The sequence below is a fragment of the Chiloscyllium plagiosum genome, chromosome 10 (assembly GCF_004010195.1).
Source record: "Chiloscyllium plagiosum isolate BGI_BamShark_2017 chromosome 10, ASM401019v2, whole genome shotgun sequence".
Taxonomy (NCBI): Eukaryota; Metazoa; Chordata; class Chondrichthyes; order Orectolobiformes; family Hemiscylliidae; genus Chiloscyllium; species Chiloscyllium plagiosum.
The window spans coordinates 26,548,571-26,561,454 of record NC_057719.1 but is presented as its reverse complement, the minus strand read 5'-3'; the positions used below and the strand labels follow the sequence as shown (position 1 = coordinate 26,561,454).

The following is a 12,884-nucleotide window of genomic DNA, read 5'->3' as shown; positions in this document are numbered from 1 at the left end:
TGTACCCTGGCAGGGCTGTTCGTTCGAGTCTCTGCATTACTGCTTTTGCTAAGAACCCTGATATTGGAGATCCCATGGGTGTTCCAATGGTTTGTCTATAGGTAGAAGGTGAAGTGTGAGGTAAGGCATAGGTCCACTAGCTTGACAATACTGTCCTTGCTGATGAAGTTAAAGGTGTTTCGTGTACGTGTCTTTGGGTCTTCTAATAGTGTAGTCAGTGTTTCCATGGCTAGGTTAATGTTGATTGATGTAAACAGGGCTGTTTCAAAGGAGAACATTATTTCATCCTGTTCTGTTCTACCTTAGTGTCTTTGATGGTCTTCAGGAATTCTTGGGTGGAGTGGTGTGAGTCTTCTACTAAGTGTTTTAGTCTTTGATGAAACTCCTTGGCCAACTTGTAAGTTGGTGTTCCATGGGTCTGCAGGAAACTAAAGAACCAAATAACAGCCCTCCACAAAAAACTTCAGAAATCTGGAGACATAAATAAGACCGACTTCCATAAAATGAAACCAGATGGATCCAACACACTACACTTCTATGGATTACCCAAAATTCACAAACCAGGAGCCCTCCTCAGACCCATAGGCTTGCTACCTGGAACACCAACTTACAGATTGGGCAAGGAGCTACACCAAAGACTAAAACACTTTAGAAGACTCACGCCACTCCATCCATTCCACCCAAGAATTCCTGAAGACCAAAGACACCAAGTTTGAAGAGGATGAAATAATGGTCTCCTTTGATGTAACAGCCCTGTTTACATCAATCGACATCAACCTGGCCAAGGAAACACTGACTTCATTATTAGAAGAACCAAAGACACATACACCAAACACCAACTTCATCAACAAGGACAGTATCGTCAAGCTAGTGGACCTATGTATACCACACACTTCACCTTCAACAACAAAACCTACAGACAAACCAAAAGAACACACATGGGATCTCCGATATCAGGGTTCTTAGAGGCAGTAATGCAAGACTAGAAAAAACAGCTCTACCAACCATCCAACCCAAATTTTGGGTCCGCTACATGGATGACACCTTTGTCATCACGAAACGAAACAAAGAGGAAACCTTCAAGACTATCAGTAATACCTTTACTGGCATAAAATTCATTAAAGAGGAGGAAAAACAACAACAAACTGCCATTCCTAGATGTCTCAGTAGTGCAAACAGCCAATGGGGAACTTCAAACCAGCATCTACAGGAAAACACCACATACGGACCAAATATTGAACTACACAGACAATCATCCCAACGTCCACAAACAAAGCTGCACCAGAACATTATTTCAATGAGCCAACACACACTGCAGCACAGAGGAACTAAGCAAAGGAAAATCACCTTGATTGTGTATCCAAAAAGAATGGATATCCAGTGAACACAGTCCGTTGATTTCTCAGCGGCAAACCCAAACAAGCAGACAAAACACGTCCAGAAACCCTAGCCACTCTCCCCTATATTAAAGGCATCTCGGAAATGACTGCCAGACTACTCAGACCCCTTGGCATCATGGTAACCCACAAACCCACCAACGCACTAAAACAGCATCTAATAAACTTGAAAGATCCTACACAGACAACAAGCAAAACTAATGTCATTTACAAAATACCATGCAAGAACTGTAACAAACACTACACTGGACAAACATGACCCTCTCTCACTAGTATCCTTATATACAGATAAGGAAGGACACCACTTTGACTGGGATAACACATCCATCCTAGGCTAGGACAAGCCAAACAGAGACATGCACGAGAATTCCTCGAAGCGTGGCATTCCAACCAGAACTATCAACAAACACATCGAGTTCGGCCCATTCTACCACCCCTGAGAAAAAGAACAGGAATGACATCACCACCCCAAAGAAACCCAAACATAAATAGAAAGCAGGAATTATCAGTAGTGCTTCACCCAGAGGCCCACTGAAGATGTTACCTAGTGTGGTGACAAAATGTCTGGAAATGAATCTTCCAGCTCAGCGAGCAAACCTACATCATAAACCTCAACCTGAGCTACAAATAGTCTCAAAACTGGCTATTACCAGAGTCAGAATCATAAAGGTATGCAGCATGGAATTAGGCCCTTCAGCCCAACTTGTCCTTACTGGCCAGTTTTCACAATTAATCTAGTCCCATTTACCTGTGCTTGGTCCACATCCCTCCATATCGGTCCCATCCATTTACCTGACCAAATGTTTCTTAAATGACAAAATTGCATTCTCCTCCACCACTACCTGTGGCAACCTGCTCCAGAGACATCATCCTGTGTGGAAAGTATTGCCCTTTCAGATGCGTTGTCCCAGTCGAAATGGTGGGGGTTTTTTCCTCGACTGGGACAACACATCTATCCTGGGACAGGCTAAGCAAAGACATGCCAGAGAATTCCTAGAGGCCTGGCACTCCAACCACAATGCCATAAACAAACACACAGATCAAGATGCCATCTATCAACCCCTAAAAAAACGAACAGGAAATGACATCACCACAAACCCCAGGAACCCCATCCAGGAGAAAGATATAAATAGAAAGCAGGAGACAGCAGCTTCGCTTCACTTGGAGGTCGCCACTGATGATGTTACCTAGCCAGTTAATGAAACGTCTGGATATCAAACCTACAGCTCAGCGAGCAAACCTACACCCTAAGCCTCAACCTGAGCTACAAACCTTCACAAACCTTGCAAAAAAGGTCTTTATATATCAATTAATTAAACACATCTTCACATTCCCCAGATAAAAGGTACAAACTTACGTGGCAGCAAGCTGTACAAACCAGAAGCAGGTGTTAAATTAGTTACATCCCAGCTGGAGTCCCAAGACTTTGCCAGTCTTACATTCCTGATTAATATCTAATAAAATGAATAGAAAATGTGCATGTGGGCAATAGGCGAGGAGGAGATTTGGCTCATTGTTGTACCCAAAAGTCGAATACCGTGAAATCACAAAGAATGCTCACTTGGTATTGGAACATGTCACCTTACCACAGACAAACTTTGACTATCAAGCAGCAAATAAGTGAACGCAAGGAGTTATACATACACAGATTCATTGTAAAACATCAATGTAGTAGAGGGCCCAATTTTTGTGCTCAGAGGATTTGTATAATAATTTATCTAAGGCTGCAATGACTAGGTAAATTTCTTTTAATTTGTAATCTGTACCCTGGTTCAAATCAAGGTCTAAATACATTAGATACAAACACCACAAAATCAATCTTTAAAATTGTCCAAATACTTTAAAACAGAACACAACTTCAAATGTTCATTTTAAACAATTATTAATAATCACATTAATAGTCTTAATTACAGATGTAATATATGAAGTACATGTAATAGAGAATGCCATACTTAAAATCATTAACTCTAATAGTGAACAATACAAAATCAACCAGACTACAAACAGAAAATATAACCTTACAATTTTCTGTGACAGAAATGTTTTCTCAAGTGTATTTCTGCTGTTTGCACTGTTTCATTCAACCATAATCCTACTGAATGGCAGAACAGGCCTGATGGGCAAACAGCCTAATCCTGCGCCCACTTCATGTTCGTGAGATGGGCTTTTGCATTTATGATCTATCATTCAGTTCAAATGCAAATATCCATATTCCTCAGCACACATTAAAATACATTTTATTGGATTTCTGGGTAAGGTATTTAATTTACAAGAGAAAGCCAAAAGTTCACTGCACTCTCAATTAGGAAATATCTGACTCACAAGCCAATCCTCTCATGGGTTAGTTGTAATAATTTCTCCACTGAAATTTCTACACAAAGTTCTTTTAAATTGCATAATACTACACCAACCCAGAACGCAATGTGGTGTAAGGAAGTTCATTCTCTGATCCCACCCAGGTTATCAGAAGAGAACACAAGCACAAATCTCAACCGTCAGCAGCACTACACAACTACTGACCAGCTTAAAAACTGCAGGAGAGAGCAGGGCCAGTTGAAAATCAAAAGACAAAATAATTTTTAAAATATGCTTTCAAACGAACAGTATCATAATAGCAAAGGAAACTTATTAGACCTATTAAATGGACACATCAGCAACATTGCAAACAGTTAAATTTATTTTCCAGCATAATAATAGATGTAAAATGTCCCCACTACCGATCATTGCTCTAAATTGTAGGTTCTTATCAATGAATAAATCTAATAAAACTTAAAATAAATTCAAATTCAACACCTGCATTGACAGGATTTCAACCAATGTCCATATTTAATCTGGGCCTCTGGATTTCTAGGCCAGTGATAGAAATTCTATGCCACTGTCTTCCCATAGTCCTCTACATCTTCAGTCAAGTGCCCATTCCTCTTCTAATCCCACTGCATTTAAGTTTCTTGCTAACAGCTCTTTCTATTTGATTTTAAGCCTTCCACTTGTTACTCCCAGCTGCCCCACTTCCAATACTAACCTCATCACATTTCCTCTCTTCACACTTGCCTCAGCATCGACACCTTAGTGCCTAGTTATTGTTCCCTTCAATGTTATCCATATTACTGTATGAACTGAAGAGGCTGGTCTCTCCAATGTCTAAAAGATTCCTCCTTTTTGTTTCAGCAATACATTTTAAATTGCAAAACAATATTGCACTACTTCAAATGACTAACTAGAGCTAATCCACTGCTTTGTTTCTATTTTCATCATTATTCATCTGCCACAGATCCCACACACTGGACCTGCTCATTTTCCCCTTTTTTATTTAAAGTTTTTTTTGTAAAAAAAACACTCTCTCTCATCTCTTGCCTAGACTCAAACTGTTGTCTGTAAATCAGGTTTTGATCGACTTATCTTCATATCCTATTTTCCAATACTTTTTTTCCAGGTCTCCAGTTATGTTCTCGTCATTTCCACCAGTAGATTAATTTCACCTGCTAATATAATTGACAACAGCATTTTCTATCTCACTTGTTCAATTAGAACACCCATGACAATCAGGTAGCGGAAAAGGCTCAGTGCCAATCTTGGTGCATTCCAACTTCACATTCCTCCCATCCGTCCTAGCAGCTACAGTATTTTTGGAGTGAACAATCTAGATTTTTACTAGCTTTAAAGAACTTTTAGGAGGCTGTAACTAATGAGGTAAAAGGGAATTGATATGGGATACTTGAATTTCCATAGGACTAAGGTGTAGATAAAAAGATTCATACATACAGGTGGCAATATTAAAATAGCACAGAGAATTGGGTCACAAACAGGATGGGAGCTAACGTATTAGCACAGAGAGAATTCGATAATGGACAGAAAGAGAAGAATAAAAATAAATGAGTGTTTTCAAGTTGGCAAGCTGTAGCTAGTGGGAGTACTGCAAGGATCAGTGCTAAAACGTCAGTCATTTACAATCTACCATATATACACTTGTACAAATATTGAACTTTTTAGACTAAGGTTATATTTACAGGGTTGACTATTACATAGATACTACTTTTGAGGGGCTGAATTTCATGCCACAGTCTAGATTAGATTAGATTAGATTACTTACAGTGTGGAAACAGGCCCTTCGGCCCAACAAGTCCACACCGCCCCGCCAAAGGGCAACCCACCCATACCCCTACATTTACCCCTTACCTAACACTACGGGCAATTTAGCATGGCCAATTCACCTGACCTGCACATCTTTGGACTGTGGGAGGAAACCGGAACACCCGAAGGAAACCCACGCAGACACAGGGAGAACGTGCAAACTCCACACAGTCAATTCTGAGGCGGGAATTGAACCCAGGTCTCTGGCGCTGTGAGGCAGCAGTGCTAACCACTGTGCCACCCACACGTCTAAAATACCATATCATTAGCAGAAGCCCAATTGATCTCTAAATGAATAAAAAAATAACCAATTACAGTAAGTTGAGTGGAACACAGATTGTCACCTGATTCTGGCCTGATGCATCTTAAACTTTCATGCCAAATTGGTGTGAATTGCACAGCAAAACATACGATAGCACAAAAAAATTCATTTCCTCATTGTAACATTTGATTGTCAAGGTATTATCCTGTACATAAGTGTTGATTATCTACAAAAAAAACTAGCGTTGACTTTTACATGAGATAAGGAAAATTCCAGAGTTTTTGGTCAAAAATAAGGGAGCGACTTTTACTTGAGTATATATGGTATATTAGTGATTTAGACAAAGACTGAGTAAAGTATCTAAGTTGACTGACCAACGGTAGGTGCAAGTGTAAACTGTGAGGTGGGCAAAAGGCTGGAAACAGTGCAGTTAATTGACTGGGCAACAAGGTTGTAGATAGAGTATGATGTAGGGAAGCATGAGGTTTTTCAGTTTGATAATTAGAAAAGCTGAATATTAAAAAGGCATGACACTTATTAAATGGTGATGTGCAGAGAAATTTAGGTGTATCAAACAAGTAAAGTTAGCATTCAACTACAGCAAGCAATTAGAAAGGTAAATAGCTTATTACTCTTTATTACAAGGTAGAAGTAGTAGAAGAACAAGGCAGTCTTACTGCAACTCAATAGCACTTTGATAAGATCACACCTAGAATGAAGGACAGAGTTTAGGTCTTTTTCTCCATGGAAAAATATGGATGGATATACATGCATGGAAAGTAGTACGCGCTCCTTGAGTGACAGGTTGAGTAAGTTGGGCCTAAACACGGTCTATAAAAGAAAAGAGGTAATCTCATTGAAACATATTGAAAAGTTGCTTCCCTGATTGGAGAAATCTAGAACATGCAGCTCAGTCTCAGGATTATGGGACAATCATTTTATTCAAAGAGGAGGAGGAGAAGGATTTTTTTTTCAGATGAATCTCTGGAATTGCCTACCTCAAGATTGCGATGCCCCATTTTGTTGAGCAAAATTAAAGTTGAAATGCAGATAGAGGTATATTTAGACAGGTTGTCTCTCTCAAGGGATATGGGAAGCAGACATGAAAGGGATCTAAGGTTAGTGATCAGTCACGATTACATTTAATGGAGTAGTCTTGAGGGCTACATGACATGACTAAAGTGGCAGCTTGGACCCCAAGTAGGATAGGAATTGAAACTTTGGGGTCACAAGCTTAAGGCAGCAATGGCCAACCTTTGCCCTCTTCCCCTCATTCTAAGGCAGGCTCTCTTCCTAGACAGAACACAACAGTTTAAGACTCAAAACTGGGGTCACAGTGGGGAAAAGTTTGGAAAGCACTGCTATATGGTTTACTTGTGCTCCTATTCTTATGTTGCAAATTAGAAAAAATGAGTACAATACACTCCTAAATTACCTGGGTCTAATTTTTAGTTTGTATCTGCTTGATCTTAGTTACCCCATCAAATAAAATACTTTTGTTGCATCTACCTCAAACAATTTTAGTATGTTAAACAACTAGATCAGATTTTGAAACCATCTTATATAAAGGCAAAACAAACCAAAGTTATGCAACTCTTCCTCAATTTAACACTCAAAACATTATTCTGATGAATCTGCATTGCACCTCAGCCATTATACCTTTCCTGAGGCATGCTGAAGTCAAGATATGACCAAGTTAATTGGGGACTCCCATTTTAACCACATATAAATACAACTGGTGACAACAGACTCATATCATAATCTACTGAATGGCAAAAGAGACAACTACAGTATTAGGATTGAAATTATTTCATGTAAATTCTAAAAAAAAAAATCAAAGATTCAGAAAAGTAATCCTTCTATAATTAATCAATGTCCCAGCTTACTACCATTTTAATTAAGGCAAACTGATTATCAAGCATTTCACAGAACAGAGACATTACAGTGCATTAAAATAGTTTGACTCTGCCAAGATGACAGTACCTGTACTAAAAAGCGAATCCTTCTTGAAGAAAAAGGTATAATGTTTTAATACTGGTTCTCCTGTCTCCTTTAGCCTGGGGTTATCCATTGAGAGCCTCAGGTGTGTAAATCAAAGTTCTGGTTTATCTGGAGTAACTAATATCACCTGGTGCATAGTACAGGCAATCCATCAGTGCCACTATATCACCCTCCCATTACTTGCCCTCCTCTAACTTTCTAACCCAAAAGGTTATAAAAGGTTGTATTATAATCACTAATTCTTGAAGTACTTCATTAGATGCCATTATTTGTGATTTTCAATCATGGTATTGATCTGTACTGCAGCCCTTTATCGAGCATTTCCCAGCAATAAGAACACTCTTTGCCAAGAAAGCTTATGGCTAGAGATAAAAACAACAGAGGACACAGGAAAACAAAACAATCATTTGAAAAACTGAAGACAGCAATGATGTACAAGTGAAATTTACTTCATGTTTGAAAACTCAAATCTAGCAGCATCTGTGAAGCCAAAGCAGAGCCAGTGATTTCCTTTTTAGACTCCGACGGTTACTGCACTCAATGTTAATTCTTGCTTTCTCTGCACAGATGCTGTCAGACCTGCTGAGCTTCTCCAGTATTTTCTGTTGTTTGCTTCCCATCTTAAGCATCCATAGTTCTTTGTTTTATTTACATTTACTTTATCACTTTGGTAAAACTTTAAAAAACAATTTACTGTAAAGTATACACTATAATTGTACTTATAATGAAGGATGGATCATACCACCATGCCATCTCCATGAGGAACAACACTTAAATGGACTTTTTAATTAGCATCTAAATGATTAAGAAACGCAATGGTGCACTTGTTATAAATTCATCAAGATGATACTGAAAGTAGTAACAAAAATAAGGATTTAAATAGTACTCAAATTGCACTCATGACTGACAGTCAATTGATGCATTCAACTGAAATATGCCTTCAATGTTACCATCTTCTCAAACAAACAACTGATCAATACCTAAAATCAGAAATAGCACAAAGATGTTCTGCTTGTGGAAATGAGAAAACACCAATGTTTTCCATTTTAGTCAAATTTCCTAAGGATTGATTTCAAAAAGGTTTATTTAACAGTGGTTGTAAATTTTCAAACTTGGAGTATTGTACTGCTGCTTAAAAAGAGATATGCATGCTAGCAAGTGTGTTGCAAGAGAAAAAAATCCTATTTCAATGCAGGCATGTGCACGCTTCCTAGATTTATTTTTTTTGCTAAAATCTTTTTCCACTTTGAAGATCCACTTTGAGTTAGATGAACCAAGCTGTCCCAAATTCAGATGTCTGTCTGCACCTAGATAGGTGAACTTGAAGATGGTAGAAATCAGGCTTAAGATGTTGGGCTCAAAGAAAGTATAAAGCAACAAAAACTTGGTCCAATTTGATCATTACCCAGTGGCAGTTAGCAGAAAGAGTGCACATAGACAGCATTTGACTTAGTCGTCACAATACTTCTTCCTTTGCTCCACCTCCTACCAATAAAATAGGTTGTTAGCGAACTCAGTTAGGTTGTGAAGAATTGCATATGAAATAAAAAGCTGAAGTAGGGCCAGCATCCAAAAAATAATGCTAGTACAGCCTTTGGCAAAAATGGGAGCAAATTCTGGGGGAAAGGGAAGGGAAAAATGTTTCTTTGAAATACCCTTTACACACCAGATCTGGACCTAATTCAAGAATATATTCTAGTCATAGAGTCATGCAGCACAGAAACAGACCCTTCGGTCCAACCAGTCCATGCCAACCACAATGCCAAATAAAACTAGTCCCACCTGCCTGTGCTTGGCCCTCGTTCCAGTGAATATCTCTTATTCACGAACTTATCCAACTGTCTTTCAAACTGTACCCGCATCCACCACTTCCTTTGGAAGTTCATTCCACACAGGAACCACTCTGTGCGAAAACGTTAGCCCTCATGTCTTTTAAAATCTTTCTCCTGTCAACTTCAAAATATGCTGCCTGGTCTTGAAATTCCAACCCCCTAGGGAATAGACACCTGCCATTCACACCAAGATTTTATAAACCTCTATAAGGTCACCCCTCAACCTCCTACACTCCAGTGAAAAAAGTCCGAGCTGATCCAGCCTCTCTTTATAACCCAAACCCTCCATTCCCGACAACATGCTGGTGAATCTCTTCTGAACCCTCTCCAGCTTGATAATATCCTCCCTATAACAGAGCGACCAGGACTACACACAGTAATCCAGGAGAGGCCTCGTCAACAGGTGAGACAAAGAGGAGCAGTGCATTTTGTGGATGGCAATCTCTCATATTCTACAATGAAAATATATAGTTTTCTTTTCAACCATAAAAAAAGACTAACTCCAATCAAAACTGTGACAGTCAAACTTATCTGTTTTATCACCAATTTCTAAGTGGTCTCCAAACTAAATGATTTAAAACTGCAAAATACCATAATGCTTAGTAACAATTTGAGAGAGACTATAATTGCAAACATCATTTCAATAATTAAGGAGAATAGAGCCAACTGTAGAATAGGACTTGCCCAATCATAAGTAATTTATTTTAATTAGCATATTTGCAAAAGATCTCACATTCTTGTTGCAATCTTGAAGTGTGCAGCATTCATTAGCTACTTTTTAAAAAAATCAATCATGGGATTTGGACATTGTTGGCTTGGTCAACTGTTATTGCCCATCTTTAATTACCCTTGGACTCAGTGGTTTGCCAGACCATTTCAGAGTGCAGGCAAGAGTCAGTCACAATCCTGTAAATCTGGAGTGACATATGGATTAGACCAGGTAGGGATGGCAAATTTCATTCTTAAAAGGATATTAATCAATCAGGTGTGTATTTACAAGAGTAAAACTAGTTACACAGTTATGATTAGACTAGCTTTTTAACTCCAGATTTTTATTGAATTCAAAATTTCACCATCTGCCATAATAGGATTCAATCCCATATTCTTATAACATTAATCTACAATTCTGGATTACCAGTCCAGTGGCATCTGCTGCACTACTGCATATAGAAGAACGCAATACTACTTTTGGTTTTATTTAATGCTCATTTGCTCCTCCCTTTAATAATTGGAAAGCACAATACTCCGATCTTGCTGTAGAACCACAGCTTCCATCAAGTTTGAAAGTTCTCTTGGATAAAGTATACCTAGCTGAAAATAAAGTTGGAAGGCTATTAGAATACCCATTGTTCACTCATGCATAGAATGTACTAATAACAGAGCAACTCACCTGATCAACTCAAGTTAATGTTACAGATTAACACAACTCACAAGTTATCAGCAAATGAAAACAATATCTAAAGCATGTATTTAAATCAGTACTCTTACAAGAAAACAGTTACAAAAGTCACCTCCTCTAGAGACCTTTGTTACTTCAGCAACAGGGAATGAACTGTGAAGTCATTGTCAGCTTGGCAACCGCAAAGGCTTTGGGTCAACAGGACAAGAGGGGAGTAACAATCATGTCCTTTACATTTGACCCAGCTTTAAATACTCAGCACAACAAGCTGCACAGAAAACTTGCAAACAACAATCGTGCAAATAATTATAGTATTTTAACCGTAAAACTATGGGTGGGAATGGAAAGAGAGTGGGGGGGAGGAACCCATGCAAATTCCTGATCGCCTTCAAACTGACACTCAAGTGCTCAGAAACAAAAACGGAAATTGCTGGAAAAACTCAGCAGGTCTGGCAGAATTTGTGGACCGGAGTCCAAGTGACCCTTCTTCAGAATATCAGAAGTGCCAGATGCTGCCAGACCTACTGAGTTTTCCCAGCAAGTGCTGTTTGATTTCCAACATCCGCAGTTCTTTGTTTTTTTTAATATAAGCCTGGTGGAACATTTTAAATCCAAATAAACTACACAACAGACATGCTCCTTCTATTACAGAAACCTATCTAGCAACTTTGTTATTTCACCGGTTCCATTCACTGCTTAAGAACGTATCGAGCTCAAAGTCAGGCACATTAATAATAAATATAAAAATCAAGAGGTAAAATACTGAAGTGAGGCAGGCCTGACCGTTCCTTACCCTTTAGCAGAGGCAGGGGTTTCAAGTCGACGGCTTTGCCTTGGATCTTGTACTGCAAGGAGCTGTGCGAGCGCTTCTGCTTGGACTTGCGGACGGACTTCCGAGAAAATCCGTCTACTTTCTCCACCGGCGAGGTGACGGTGGGCGAGGACATGTCCCCTCTCGACCGAGCCGAGTCACCAGCTCACCTCGGGAGGGGCAGGAGAGGAGAGGGACAGGGGGGGGAGGATGTGTGTGGAATTGAGACAAGACAAACACAAGAGGCAGAAAGGGGCCTTCCCCGCCCCCTTCTCCCCACAAACACACACAAGACAGAGCCGGGGTAAACAAGGGCTGGTCTCCTCCCCGCCTCCTTAAACCCCCACCCACTTCCCCCCCCAAAGTGCCAGGCCCGGATCCCGGTGCCGAGAGAGCACCCTCCTAAGGGAGCACGGCCTTGTGTCCAGAGGGCCCGGGGAGGGGAAGGTGGGGTTGGGGGGCGGTGGGAGGTAACGGGGATGGGGGGGGGCGGTGGGAGGTAACGGGGATGGGGGGGCGAGGGGGGGTTAGGAGGCCGCCTCTCTCCTGTCCTCGCGCCGCTCACTTCATTAAAACCGCGGCAGAGGCCGGGCCGGCGGCACCGTGTGCTCTATGAGGGTGGGATCCTTCCTTTTGAAGCAGATAATATGTGAATAAACGGTCACATTCCTCGACTACACCGGCTGCCTGGCCCTGGCTGTGTGTTGGTTTTGTGTCACACCCCCCTCCCCCCTCCTTCTCTCTCTCTCTCTCTCTCTATTGTGTTCCTCTTCCTTTTGTGTCAGAGCCGATGAGCCGCTGCGTCCATTGCCAATATGGGGTGACGACCAGCTCCGTGCGGCTGGTGGGGGAGGGGGAGGTGACGGAAAAGGGGGCGTGTCTCGCGGTTTGAGGGCGGGGGCACTACCCGCCCCCTCCGCGGATCCCCTCTCGTCCATTGGTTGGGGGGCACCCCTCTTCCCCCGGGTGGGGGGGTACTGCCAAAGGGTCTGTCGTCAATCTGAATGACGTCACAGGAACGCGCGATATTGACTGGCCAATGTCAACGTCA

At 40.7% G+C, this 12,884-nt stretch overlaps 1 protein-coding gene across 1 annotated transcript in view; it reads right to left on the bottom strand.

Annotated features, from left to right (window-relative positions):
* ppp2r5eb (protein phosphatase 2, regulatory subunit B', epsilon) overlaps nt 1-12,673 on the bottom strand; it is an 89,231-nt gene extending 76,558 nt beyond the window's left edge. Inside the window, exon 1 of the mRNA XM_043697219.1 lies at nt 11,816-12,673. Within this exon, the coding sequence (XP_043553154.1) occupies nt 11,816-11,969 (154 nt within the window). The 5' untranslated portion in view covers nt 11,970-12,673. The remainder of the gene's footprint in view (nt 1-11,815) is intronic.
* Between the last annotated feature and the right edge of the window lie 211 nt (nt 12,674-12,884).